The 14,966-nt window shown below is 35.3% G+C and overlaps 1 protein-coding gene across 1 annotated transcript in view; it reads right to left on the reverse strand.

The window, feature by feature from the left end:
* The window catches only part of LOC106472930 (uveal autoantigen with coiled-coil domains and ankyrin repeats protein-like), a 17,815-nt gene extending 4,954 nt beyond the window's left edge, over nucleotides 1-12,861 (reverse strand). Inside the window, exon 1 of the mRNA XM_013933600.2 lies at nucleotides 12,508-12,861. Coding sequence (XP_013789054.1) covers nucleotides 12,508-12,822 — 315 coding nt within the window. The 5' untranslated portion in view covers nucleotides 12,823-12,861. The remainder of the gene's footprint in view (nucleotides 1-12,507) is intronic.
* Nucleotides 12,862-14,966: the final 2,105 nt, after the last annotated feature.

The following is a 14,966-nucleotide window of genomic DNA, read 5'->3' on the forward strand; positions in this document are numbered from 1 at the left end:
GTGTAGCTTTGCGCGAAATTCAAAACAAACAAACAAATTAAACCATACAAACATCGAACATACAACTTGTTTGAATTTCGTGTTCAAGGTGGTTGTCATAGCAACCTGAAAAAAAAAAACTAGGTTATTAACAAAACGTAACCTTCTAAAAGTAACATTTTGACAGCAAAGCTTCAGTTTGCAGACATCCGAGTTATTGTTGGTCAATACTCGCTTCTTGGAAATACCCGTTGTATGCTGATATAAATACTAGTTGATCATGTACGTTAAGTCAGTGTCATTTAAATTTGATCGAAAAGTTGACCACATTTATTCATATAGAACCATGCAGTAGTTGTATTGTTGTCTGGGTTACTTAAACACGAAGAAAGAAGGCGTTTTAGAGAAATCTGAACAATTTAAAATATTAATTAATAATTCTATGCTTGTTAATATATAAAAGATACAAAATTATTTGATTATTTTTCAAAATGCAGCGTTTTATCAAACTTTCGAGTATTTATTTATTTAACTGGTTAAAGGACATTTTGTTATATATAACAAGGAGAATAATAGGGCGAGAATCTCATCATCTCATTTGTCAACATAACTGTTTGTTTGTTTGTAGTTTAAGTATAAAGCTGCACAATGAACTATCTGTGTTCTCTTCACTACGGGTATTGAAACTCGGTTTCGAGCGTTGTAAGTCCGCAGACATGCCGCTGTGCCCCTTGGGGGGTATGAACGTAACTAAATATCAACAGAGGATAAGAGACATTCGAGTAAAGAAGTGATAGAGAAAGTACACGTATAGTGTAATTTTAAGGTATTCCATGATCTTAAAACTTTCAATCACTAAACCTGTAGAGTAGTTAAAAAAAAGGAAATTGAAAGGCTTTCCTTGAAGCAAAGAGGATGAGGAGGATACGACTCTCTCCGTATTTCCGAACTTGTACTGTTTTAAGACATCTGGTCGATATAATGTCTTACATAGTGACAGCTGGGTGTTTGTGTTGGAACAGAAAGGCGACCATATCTGAAGGAATGAGCACATGTTTGTGACTATCACTTTAAGAAGGCTTGTTTGTTTTGAATTTCGAACAAAGCTACACGAGGGCTATCTGCGTTAGCCGTCCCTAATTTAGCAGTGTAAGACTAGAGGGAAGGCGGCTAGTCATCACCCCCCACCGCCAACTCTTGGGCTACTCTTTTACCAACGAATAGCGGGACTGGCCGTCACATTATAACGTCCCCACAGCTGAAAGGGCGAGCATGTTTGGTGGGACGGGGATTCGGACCCAGGACCCAGATTACGAATCGAGCGCCCTAACCACCTGGCCATGCCGGGCCACTTTAAGAAGGACCACCGAGTGTTTATGAGAGAACAGAAATACCACCATTTCTAAAGGGATGACTGATCGTTTTAATAGATGTGAGTAGACCACTTCTAGAGGGAAGATTGGGTGTTTTATTATATGTGAATGGACCTCTTCTAGAGGGACGACTGGGGATTTTATTAGATGCGAGTGAAATACTTCTAGACGTATGGCTGATTGTTATTAGATTTAAGTGGACCATTTCTACAAGAACGATAGGGTGTTTTGATAAGTTTCATGGTCGTTAAGGGGCTTCGTCTTCTTTTATAATCTGTTGTTTTGTAAAGTTTCTAAAAATTTTTTCTCTGATCTCATACGATTGAAAACAAGAGCAAATTTATCATGTACACTCATGGTAGCATCAAGACATACACAAGTTAAGTTTGTTTAAATAATGGTTTTCATACAGATTTATCATGTACACTCATGGTAGCATCAAGACATACACAAGTTAAGTGTGTTTAAATAATGGTTTTCATACAGATTTATCATGTACACTCATGGTAGCATCAAGACGTATGCAACTTAAGTGTGTTTAAATAATGGTTTTCATACAGATTTATCATGTACACTCATGGTAGCATCAAGACATACACAAGTTAAGTATGTTTAAATAATGGTTTTCATACAGATTTATCATGTACACTCATGGTAGCATCAAGACATACACAAGTTAAGTATGTTTAAATAATGGTTTTCATACAGATTTATCATGTACACTCATGGTAGCATCAAGACGTATGCAACTTAAGTATGTTTACATAATGGTTTTCTTACAGATTTATCATGTACACTCATGGTAGCATCAAGACATACACAAGTTTAGTATGTTTAAATAATGGTTTTCATACATATTTATCATGTACACTCATGGTAGCATCAAGACGTATGCAACTTAAGTATGTTTACATAATGGTTTTCTTACACTCAGCATCTTCTCCGCCCATACCCCCCTACGTTTATCAATCTAGGTCAGTAGTTCACTCATTGTTGTCGTGCCGCCACACTTAGGCAATGCATTCATCTGTGGTCTTATGTACACGTCAAAACACAATAGTTTACACTCCGGTTTCCAAGGATACGGGCCTATTGATTCTCAAACGTCTTTGCAGAATAACAACTTAATCACACGTCAGCCACATATTTAGCTCTGTTCCACTGAGAGTAGAAAATTCGCACCATTCGCAGAACGTATCGTTTACAGGTAAGTTCCAAGAAAGACTTAGAAAACTTTACATATACGAAAATTACAAAGGATAATTTGGTATCCGCGCAAAAAAAACCAACAACAACAGCAACAAAAAACAATAACTCATTATTTTAAAATATAAAATATTTTAGAATAAAATAAAGTAAAACGAATTTGTAAAACATCCAAGGCTAAAGTCAAAGATCAAAAGGTGTCAATGTGTGGGATCCAAGAGTTCGTAACGATGGTCTTATTATTTTTCTGTCATTGAGAAAGAGAATATAAGAAATTTAGGCTTCTTTGTCTACTAAAATAACTCGACCAAAATCCTTAACATTTGACCTATGGTGACAATTTGACCTATGGTGACAAAAATGGTTGCTAGTTTTGCTTTAATATAACAAGAAGACCAAACTTAACTGGCTTACAAAACAGACAAGGGAGAAAATGTCATAAGTTTCAGGTAGGATGGGATATTTACCCAACTATAGGAAAGATGGGGATTTCATTAAAATATAAATTGGTTTATGAGATATAGCAAGGTGCTAATAAAACAAACAGTTAAAGGTGGGTAGAATATCAGAATATGGATTGGGCCTTTAAGGAATTCTGTTGGTAAGGTTTTTTTTGTTGAAGATTAAAAGAAGGCTGATCTTTTAACGTGTTTTTATTTCTCTACTGATTTTACAAGATAATATGTTAGTAATTTTCCTAACATTGTAATTCCTATGTGAAATAGTGGAATTGACCTGAATTATGTAGATGTTGTACACCCAGTGTAAAATAAAAGGAATGATAGATAAAAAATATACAAATCTCCAGGACTGCACAAGGTTTTTTCCTAGGATTTTAATTGATGTCAAATATAGTAGAATCAGAAACCAACAATTTCTTTTCGGGGTGGGGGAAAATACCCAATAATTATTATTACTGATATTGATGTTGTGCATAGTTATACACGTTTGACAATGGTTGTTGTTGTTTGTAATTAAGCACAAAGCTACTCAATGTGCTCTGCCCACCACGGGTATCGAAACCCGGATTCTAGCGTTGTAAGTCCGCAGACATACCGCTGTGCCACTGGGGGGCATTTTAACAATGGAAGGAATAAGAGCAGACATCACAGTGCAGTCCAAAATATTATTCCATACATGTGCATAGTACACGTAACACGGTATGTATAGTACACGTAACACGGTATGTATAGTACATGTAGCACAGTATGTATAGTACACGTAACACAGTATGTATAGTACACATAACACAGTATGTGTAGTATATGTAACATAGTATGTGTAGTATATGTAACATAGTATGTATAGTACACGTAACACAGTATGTATAGTACACATAACACAGTATGTATAGTACACGTAACACGGTATGTATAGTACACGTAACACGGTATGTATAGTACACGTAACACAGTATGTATAGTACACGTAACACAGTATGTATAGTACACATAACACAGTATGTGTAGTATATGTAACATAGTATGTGTAGTATATGTAACACAGTATGTATAGTACACATAACACAGTATGTGTAGTATATGTAACACAGTATGTGTAGTATATGTAACATAGTATGTGTAATATATGTAACACAGTATGTATAGTACATGTAGCACAGTATGTATAGTACATGTAACACATTATGTATAGTATATGTAGCACAGTATGTATAGTACATGTAACACAGTATGTATAGTACACGTAACACAGCATGTGTAGTATATGTAACATAGTATGTATAGTATATGTAACACAGTATGTATGGTAAATGTAACAGTATGTATAGTGCACGCAACACAATATCTATAGTACATGTAGCACAGTATGTGTAGTACATGTACTAAAATATGTATAGTAGATGTAACACTATATGTATCGCACACGTAACGCAATATGTATAGTAGATGTAATACAATACGTATAGTACATGTAACACAATATGTAAAGCACATGTAACTCAGTAGATATATTAATAATATATACAATGTATATTCGATGACGAGGAACCCACTTTGAGACTAATAATGCTTGGAGCCGTATACAAGCATTACGCAATGTATAGTACATTCACACAGTATTTGCAGTGAAAACATTATACAAGGGACAAATGAACAACTGTCTTCATAGACGATCAGACTGACAACACTGCTCGACTTCACTCCTTCTGACAAGACTGACAACACTGCTCGACTTCACTCCTTCTGACCAGCCTGACAACACTGATTGACTTCACTCCTTCTGACCGGACTGACAACACTGCTCGACTTCACTCCTTCTGACCAGTCTGACAACACTGATTGACTTCACTCCTTCTGACGACACTGATCGACTTCACTCCTTCTGACAAGAATTACAATACTGATCGATTTCACTCCTTCTGACAAGACTGACAACACTGATCGACCTTACTCCTTCCGACAAGACTGACAACACTGGTCGACTTCTTTATTTTTGACCAGTCTGACGACACTGATAGAATTCACTCCTTCTGACTGGACTCACAAGACTGATCGACTTCACCCCTTCTGACCAGTCTTACGACATTGATCGACTTCACTGCTTCTGACCAGTCTGACAAGACTGATCGACATCACTCCTTCTGACAAGAATTACAATACTGATCGACTTCACTCCTTCTGACCGGACTGACAACACTGATTGACTTCACTCCTTCTGACAAGACTGACAACACTGCTCGACTTCACTCCTTCTGACCAACCTGACAACACTGATTGACTTCGCTCCTTCTTACGACACTGATCGACTTCATATTTTTGACCAGTCTGACGACACTGATAGAATTCACTCCTTCTGACCAGTCTGACAACACTGATCGACTTCACTCCTTCTGACAAGACTGACAACACTGATCGACTTCACTCCTTCTGACAAGACTGACAACATTGATCGACCCTACTCCTTCTGACAAGACTGACAACACTGATCGACTTCTTTATTTTTGACCAGTCTGACGACACTGATAGAATTCACTCCTTCTGACTAGTCTGACAACACTGATCGACTTCATTCTTTTTTGATCAGTCTGACAACACCAATCAAATTCACTCCTTCTGACCAGTCTGACAAGACTCTGACAAGAATTACAATACTGATAGATTTCACTCCTTCTGACCGGATAGACAACACTGATCGACTTCACACTACTTCTTCACCAAACGCAATTAAATCTGATCAATTCCTTTTTGCAACTGATTCAGTAGACAGAAACCAGAAGCTCACAGCTGACTTCAACTTGGGCTTGCTACATAAGGATTTTCTATGTATTTGGAGATACTAAACATCCAGCTGTGTCAACCAAGTATCAGTTCGCAATGAGAAAGATTTAAAATTAGGATTTCCGTTATTAGATTTACAAAAAAAAAAAAATCCAAACCAGGTTTCATATATCAGATTCGGCAGAAATTATACATTGATAATTGTAGATATTAAGAAGGGAAACACGTTTTCAGAAACTCGAATTTTTAGAACATTCAGTATCAAATCCAACAATTCATAAAAGTACGTGACTCGTTAACGATCTTTACCAATTAATAACTTGAGTTTTAAAACGTGGATCCAATGTACGGGAAACCTTTCTAGCACAAGATTTTGAGTAGGTTATATCCTTATTGTCTGATGCTCTTTCGTTTGCTGGTCAAAAGATCTACATTTCTATTTTTTAAGATGTTCTGTTTGTTTGAAGTTAAGCACAAAGCTACACAATGGGCTATCTGTGCTCTGCCCATCATGGGTATCGAAACCCGGTTTCTAGCGTTGTATGTCCGCAGACATGCTGCCGTGCCACTGGGAGCTTAGAGGTTCTGAAACTAACATTTCAATCTGAACAAATCTGAAGGAGGATACGGTACCTGACTCCCTACGGCCTGACGCCACTGGCAAAGATCAGATATATATGAGACTTGCTATTATATTTTGGGAAGGTCAACATTGACAGTGGGCAGGTTCCTGAAGATTGAAGAGTTACTAAATTTACTCGTATTTTCAAAGTTGTTGATAAAAGTTGCACTTGAAATTAAAAATCAGTTATGTTTATTTCTGTAGTGGGAAAATTCTAGAGAATCTGACAAAAGAAGTTTTACAAAAAATCATTTAGTGAACTACGATATATTCAAATAAAAGCCTATTTCGATTCATCAAAAATAAATTTTGCCTTATTATATTTTTTCTTCAACTTTTTTCGAATACATTTCTTGTTATCTGGATAACGGAAAAAGTATGGGCTTTTGATGAAGTACCACACAAAATATTAACCAAAAAAAACCACATCCACTTGAATTGTAGGATGGTTTGATGGAAGGTTTGTTTGTTTGTTTCTTGTTAAGCGCAAAGTTACATAATGTGCTGTGGTTTGTCTACGATGGGTATCTAAGTACGAATTTTAGCGTTATAACTCTTCTTAGTATCCACTGAGTGACCAGGGGGTGTCAATGGGAGAAAAAAAAAGGCTGTTATTAATAGAGTCTATTTTAACTGGACCATTATTACTAGCGGAGTGTCACAGTGGTCAATGATTTAGCCCGCTAGTAATAATGGTCCGTTATTAATGGAGTATCTTTTAACTGGACCATCATTACTAGCGGAGTGTCACAGTGGTCAATGATTTAGTCCGCTAGTAATAATGGTCCGTTATTAATGGGGTATATTTTAACTGGACCATTATTACTAGCAGAGTGTCTCAGTGGTCAATGATTTAGTCTTCATTTTTTCTTACTAGCGGAATGTCACAGTGGTCAATGATTTAATCCGCTAGTAATAATGGTCCGTTATTAATGGAGTATATTTTAACTGGACCATTATTACTAGCGGAGTGTCTCAGTGGTCAATAATTTAGTCTTCATTTTTTCTTATTTACATTAATCATATATTGATAAGTTTGTTTTCTTAGTGTTCAGTATAAAGTTAAACAATGGTCTATATTTTCTCTGCCCAACACAGGTATCGAAACCCGATATTTAGCTTCATAAGCCCTCAGGTTTACCGATGAGCCACTGGGGAGTATATTGTCAAGAGGATAATTAGTATATTAGTATAGTTTGCTAATGATATTAAACCGTTAGGTGTTTCTAGCAATATATCGAAGATGTTGAGATACTACAGAATAACTTGGATCAATTAGTAAGTTGGATTTGGCAAAAAAATTTTAATTATAGTAAGTGCAAAATAGTGCATTTAGATTATCACAGTTTAATAGATATGGAAATCCACTGAATAGCGTGACTGAAGAAAAGGATCGTGGCATAGTGTTGGAAAAGTTTCTTAAGCCATCGAAGTTGTGCTCTGTTACTAGTAGGAAGTCTAACAGGCTTACTGTGTACAAGTAAAAACCACAAGTTAGGCTTCACTTGAAATACTGTGTACAGTTTTGGTTTCCTTATACAAGAAAAGGATATTGACTTATTGAAAAGAGTTCAGAGAGCTACTAGGACAATTCCAAGGTTGAAAATGTTATCCTATAAGGAAATTGTTTGTTTGTTGAATTTCTGTGTTAACCGTCCCTAGCTTTGAAGTGATAGACTAAAAGGAAGGCAGCTAATCAACACCACCCACTGCCAACTCTTGGACATCTTTTTACCAACGAACAGTGAGAATGACCGTCATTTTCTAACGCCCCATTCCTGAAAGGGTGAGCATATCCTGTGATGAAATTCAAACCAGCAATCCGCAGGTTCCAAATCGGGTGTCTTAACCACTAGGCTCTTATAGGGAGTAAAATATCCTTACCTATTTTCTCTTATAAGTGCTGAATTTTGAAGATAGTAGGGCACAGTTTTGAGAATTAGGCTTGTTTGTTTTGAAGTTAAGCACAAAGCTACACAATGGGCAATCTGTGTTCTGCCCATCACAGGTATCGAAATCCGGTTTCTAGCGTTGAAAGTCCGCAGACATATTCCCGTGTCACTGGAGGGCTTGAGACTTAGGAAAGACAAGTTAGAATCTCGTTGGTAGTTTTATTTTTCTAAATGACCTACAGTATGAGTTACCATAGGCAGTAGTGGTGGGCAACATTTGCACTTTACAAGAGTTTAAAAGGGTAGCCGATGATTTATGTGATAGATATGTCAGAGTATATGTACGTTTTACGAAGAGGTGAAGTAAGCAACTAGTTGCCAACCCTTACTTTTCTCTTTTTGCCATTTCACTATATAATATATTCTATATCAGTGTTAGTTCCCGATGTGTTATTATATATGAAAAAGTAAATTAAAGCTTTTGTTGTAGAGTAGTTATTTCGTTGGCAAGTTCTTTTATATTATTTGGTGAAAATAATTCAACGTTCAGCCCACGTAACGATATTATATTACTTTCTTTCTTTAAAGTTTCTAGAAACTTGAATAACTGCACACTGCCGTAAACTTTTAGAGGCCTACATTACAAATGACGTTATTTGACGTAAAACAAATTAACTTATTTATACAAAGTGACCGTGATATTTAACACACTTAACTGGAACACTCTCTGTCTTGAAAATCACTCTCCACACTTCACAACTATTTGATATTTATAGGCTAGCTTCTAATTTATTATAAAACTTTAAGTCATTTTCTTAGTTTCCTAATTGCTCTAGGCCTATCTTGTTAAACCTTCTGATTTAAAAAGGTTATATTAAGATCCACAGCTCCCTCTAGTTAACATTTAAATTACAACATTAAAAATATAGCCTTCAACGCATTTATTTGATGTTCTCACATGAGCTACAAATTCGAGTAATCTATCTATTAAGAATGAGAGAGCGAAACGGAAATAGGTAGTCAATGTGATATATAACTACATCAAGAACGTGTTTCTAATTACGGTTAGGTTTAGGTTACCTATTTAAATCCTTTTATATTGTATTTAAGCATATCTTATAACAGCTCATATGAATATTGAACTGATATGTAGTTCAATATAAGACTTGTTGTCCCAAAACTGGAGAGTTGCTCCACAATAACTTTCATCTGACATTATTTTAGTACAAAAGAACTTTCGTCAGAAAAATATAAAGAATTTTGTCTATTTTCACTTGCTGAAATCAAACCGCAACAGTTTAAAAGCTCACAACACTACAGCAACGTTTTTGCTACCATCCTTACGTTTCAGTCAAGTGAAAGAAGCGAATTCAGAAAACATTACCTCCTGTTAAACTTGGGAACATACTGTTAAATTTAAAGAACATTACTTCTTGCTAAATTTAGGGAATATTACTTCTTTCTAAATTTAAAGAACATTACTTCTTGCTAAATTTAGGGAACATTACTTCTTTCTAAATTTAAAGAACATTACTTCTTGCTAAATTTAGGGAACATTACTTCTTTCTAAATTTAAAGAACATTACTTCTTGCTAAATTTAGGGAACATTACTTCTTTCTATATTTAAAGAACATTTCTTCTTGCTAAATATAAAGAACATCACTTCTTGCTAAATTTAAAGAACACTGCTTCTTGCTAAATTTAAAGAACATTACTTCTTGCTAAATTTAAAGAACATTACTTCTTGCTAAATTTAAAGAACATTACCTCTGCTAAATTTAAAGAACACTGCTTCTTGCTAAATTTAAAGAACATTACTTCTTGCTAAATTTAAAGAACATTACTTCTTGCTAAATTTAAAGAACACTACTTCTTTCTAAATGTAGGGAACATTTATTCTTGCTAAATTTAAAGAACATTACTTTTCGATAAACTTAGGAAACATTACGTCTTGCTAAATTTAGGGAATATTTCCTACTGATAAAATTAAAGAACATTACTTCTTGCTAAATTTTGTATAGGAGAAGCATACAACCATTTCTAGAACATTCCTTAAGCAGGACGACAATTTCTTTCAAAACATTGAAAATTTCTCGTTGAATATATTTACATCTCCTTGTGATCAGTAAGATTTGAACTTGGGAAATGATCTAAACAACATTTAGTAAAATTTTATTAATTTATTTTATAGAAGCATTTACATCAGAGAGAGAGAGCTATGTGTGTATGTTATGTTTGGTTCTTCTGTGTTCAATAAAGTATTAAGTACTAGCACCAGTCAGTGAACTTACGAAAGAATGGTATTAAGTATTAGCACCAGTCAGTGAACTGGCAAAAGACTGGTATTAAGTATTAGCACCAGTCAGTGAACTTACAAAAGACTGGTATTAAGTTGAACTGGCAAAAGACTGATATTAAGTATTAGCAACAGCCAGTGAACCTGCAAAATATTGGTATTAAGTATTAGCACAAGTCAGGGTACTTACAAAAGACTGGTATTAAGTATTAGCACCAGTCATTGAACAGGCAAAATACTGGTATTAAGTATTAGCACAAGTCAGTGAACTTACGAAAGACTGGTATTAACTATTAGCACCAGTCAGTGAACATGCAAAAGACTGGTATTAAGTATTAGCACCAGTCATTGAACTGGCAAAAGACTGGTGTTAAGTACTAGTTCAGTTCGTGAATTTACAATGGACTGGTATTAAATAGTAGCACCATCTATATTTAAGTATTAGTTCTAGTAAGCGAACTTACAATAGACAATATTTTAGTACTAATCATCTGTCAGTCCGTTAAGGAGTTACCAATAGTCCTTGTTTTGTACATTTATTCTCATCTCACTGAAGAATTCTCTCTTCCCTGCTCCAGATTTTCTTGTCATGCCTTAACATACATTTGTTTTTTTACTTATATGCTTTATCGACCTTTGGCAGTTTTCTGTTTGTTACTAAAGTGTCTTTGTATTATTTCTATAAAAAACATAACACCTTACTTAATACTAAGTTTATAGAGATTACCACCTATTTTGAAGTTTTTGGAGGAAAAAAATATTTCATCTACTCGACTGTGCCCTCTATAGTGTCACGTGCTAACTGTTTCAATATGTATATTTGTATAAATCACCATTGATTTGAATTTAAAGTATATTTTGTTTGTTTGAAGCTTTAGTAATTATTATCTTAACTGGCACAAGCTACGTAACGTTCTAGCAAATACAAGTGACAGACGTGTAAACAGTGACCTTTTTTTTTGGTGGTTTATATTTTTATTATAGAATTTGTATAATGGTAATGGGAAAAGCAGTAATTGAAATAGTACAGTTACATGAGAACCTCTGCAACTGAAGTTTCACTGTTCCTTTTACTTTTTACCACTTAATTTACATGGACAAGAAAATAAAATTTTTCAGTTTTCAGATTTCGATTTTCTGAGAGTATTATTTAAATTGTTCTAGTTTTGTTTGTTTCTTGGATTTTGCGCCAAGCTACACGAGGGATCTCTGCGCTATCCGTCTCTAATTTCGAAGTCATATACTAGAGGGAATGCAGCTAGACAACAACAACAACCAGCGTCTACTCTTCTTGTCAGACTGAATAGTAAGATTTGACCGTCACTCTTATAACACACTACTGATGCAAAGTGCGCAACACAAATTAGTTTGGTGGTAAATGGATTCGAACGATGGACCCTAGTTCCACAGTTCGGTACACCAACCACTAGGCCACAAGCGGCAAAATCGCCCTATAAAAAATCCAAGCTTAATTATGATATTAAATCATCTTAATTGACAATACTTTACTTAAGTAAATCTTATTATTGAATAGAGTTGTTTAAACATTTGTCTAACAACAAGTAAAGGATTGGAATGGTCTATTATTTCATTGGGAGGGGGGTGTCTGAGACCCAGACTAGTTTCGGAGAATTCCACTCCTCATCAGTAACGCTGGACACTACCACCCACGAAATATCACACCAAACCAAGTCTTTATATTAGTGAGGTATCGAAAATCGAAATGGTGTATTTAAGTGTTTTACACTCACAAAAAAAAAGAAACCTATCATTCTATAGGTATTTGAAGAACTTGTAGCATTTTGCCACAATTTAATTCTTTGTATTGTTATTCTGTTTGTTTGAACTTGTTGATTTGTTTCTAAAATAAGCAGTTTATGAAATTTCACCGCGACTTACGTTATCCAAAAGTATAAGAACTACATCTGTTTGTCCTCTGATACATCCGTGCATGAGGGCAGTAAGTCCTTGCCAGTCTTGAAAATTGGGATCAGCTCCTGCGTCCAGGAAAAGTCTGTCCAGCTTAGAACGGTTCTTACAGTCTTCCACATAGATGGACGTGCTAATCAGCGGTGTTTGACCACGCTCATTACGACTGTTTACATCGACTCCGGCCTCAACCAATAGCAAAGCCTGCCGATAACGCTTGTTCTTAATTGCTTCGAACAGAGCGTATTGCCCTGGGGTTCGGTTGACCCCTCCAAAGGTCGCCATTGAATCGACCACGGGATCTAATAAGTGATATCTGATCGCCAGCTTGTCAAGATCAATCACAAAAAACAAACGTTTAGAGAAAAAAATCTGAATTCAGGGGTATTGAGACTTTATGGTAAATTAAGAATTCTTAACTGTCTTACACTCAAATTAAACAATGCCCTTTTTAAGATCCAAGTTATTATTTAAATACTGTAGATACTCAAGTAATTTCTCCCGGCGGGTTATCTCACCGCCAACACATCTTGAGAGAGTCGTTACCACGATACAGACTCGAGAACAACAAACACTTGGTATTTCTGTTCCGCTCTGTGCGCAGCGAAAGTAGTAGAGGTACGGGTCTAGCCCACGTGTATTCATTGATCAACCATAGCAACAATACTGAAGATGTGACAATGTTTACGTTTCCAAACGAACACTGCAGCCAATAAACTTATGGTATTGTATATTGCCACAAAATCATGTTATTTTATCTGACAATATAGTTTTGGACACTTTGATTTGGTCACGTGAAAGCTTAAAAAGCTATTTAAATGTTATTTAACGTTTACTTGAAAAAAAAAATTAGACTCTATTGAAATTGCCCCAGCTGTGAGCTTGAGGGCTTATAACACTAATATTTGGGGTTAGAATCTTTAGGTGGCCACAGCACAGGTAGTCCATTGTGTTGCTTTATACTTCACAACAAATTAATGAAATCAATTTGCAAGGTACAGTTCTCCAGTTTACGCAGTGAAGTCAATTAAATATTGAGCAGTCGCTATAGAGATTTGTAAAACTTTTGTTGATTGAATAGCATTATCATATACGGGTACTTGAAACTTGTTTGGGGAGGGTGGTTTGAATCATATATAGTCTAACAGGACTGGCATATTTTGGAATACCACTGAATCTTGAGGGGCTGAATAAATGAACAAGCTTGAGCCATAGAAAGATTAGCAGGACTTGTATATGTTGGAATACAACTGAGTTTTGAATATTTCAGAGTCGTGCGGGTCTGATAGAATTCCTGAAAAAAATATCTAGAGATGTTGGTCTAAAACGTACTGTTGATTTATTTATGTTGAGATCTTGTTTTTTCGAAACAACTTATATGGGGTCATTAAGATTCTGTTTATTAAATTATGTTAAATGGCCTAACTTTACATTCAGTGCAGACTTACCTTTTGTATAGTAATAAACTAACAAGTAATAGCATGAACTATTTTAATATTTGACCGTTTAAGTCTTAACGACACTTTATGTAAGCTAAACGACCAGGTTAAAGACCCCCAAGGTTGAGGCACATCAGTCCTTACGTTATAACTGCTGATTAGATGGAGGGCAATTGGTCACTAGCATCAGCCGCCTATACTGTTACTCTTATCCGAATTAATTGACTTTCACTTTTATGTACCAACAGCATATCGCATGTTCGAACCTTGGAACTACCAATTTGCAACCCGACATGCATGAAGGTTTAATTTTTCCATCACTCATGAGCGATTTAATGGGTAGGTCATACAAGAAAGCAGGACATCTAATTTTTAAAATATTATTCTATTATGGCTTTTCAATGTTATTCTTAAGTTTAGTGATGATTTATTATGATTTTAGGCATATGATTCTCCAGTGTCCATAAACAATATTTATAACAACAACTGCCTTATCACTCACGCTTATTTAGAAAAATTAGCAATGAGTTTTGAAATGAAGATGGTTAAAGCATAGCTTAGTAGTTAGCATCCTGAGCTATGGATGGAAAGGTCCCAGACTCGAGCCTGGATCCCGCTGAAAACTCTTCGCACTTTCAGCTGTGAGCGCGTTATAAACATGACAGTCAGTCACGTTATTTAGTTCAAAGATATGCTGGTGACTGGTTTCCCTCCTTCTAGTCAGTAGGATTTTAAATTAGAGACAAATATACCTGAATCTAAAGGGTTTCCTACCTGTACATTTAATCCATGCGTTCATAATCCCAAGTGGTAAAAAATATAAAGTATGATGGAAAATTCTACAGAGATGGAGACAGACTCATGATATAGGGTAAAAAAAACAAAAACATTTTATTAATTTTCTTTCTTATTTCAAGTAAACATCAGTTCATCACGAACTCATTATATTCAACTATCTTAAATCTAACTGTCCCAAATGGACACAAGTTT

This window comes from Limulus polyphemus, unplaced genomic scaffold (assembly GCF_000517525.1).
Source record: "Limulus polyphemus unplaced genomic scaffold, Limulus_polyphemus-2.1.2 Scaffold5744, whole genome shotgun sequence".
Lineage (NCBI taxonomy): Eukaryota > Metazoa > Arthropoda > Merostomata > Xiphosura > Limulidae > Limulus > Limulus polyphemus.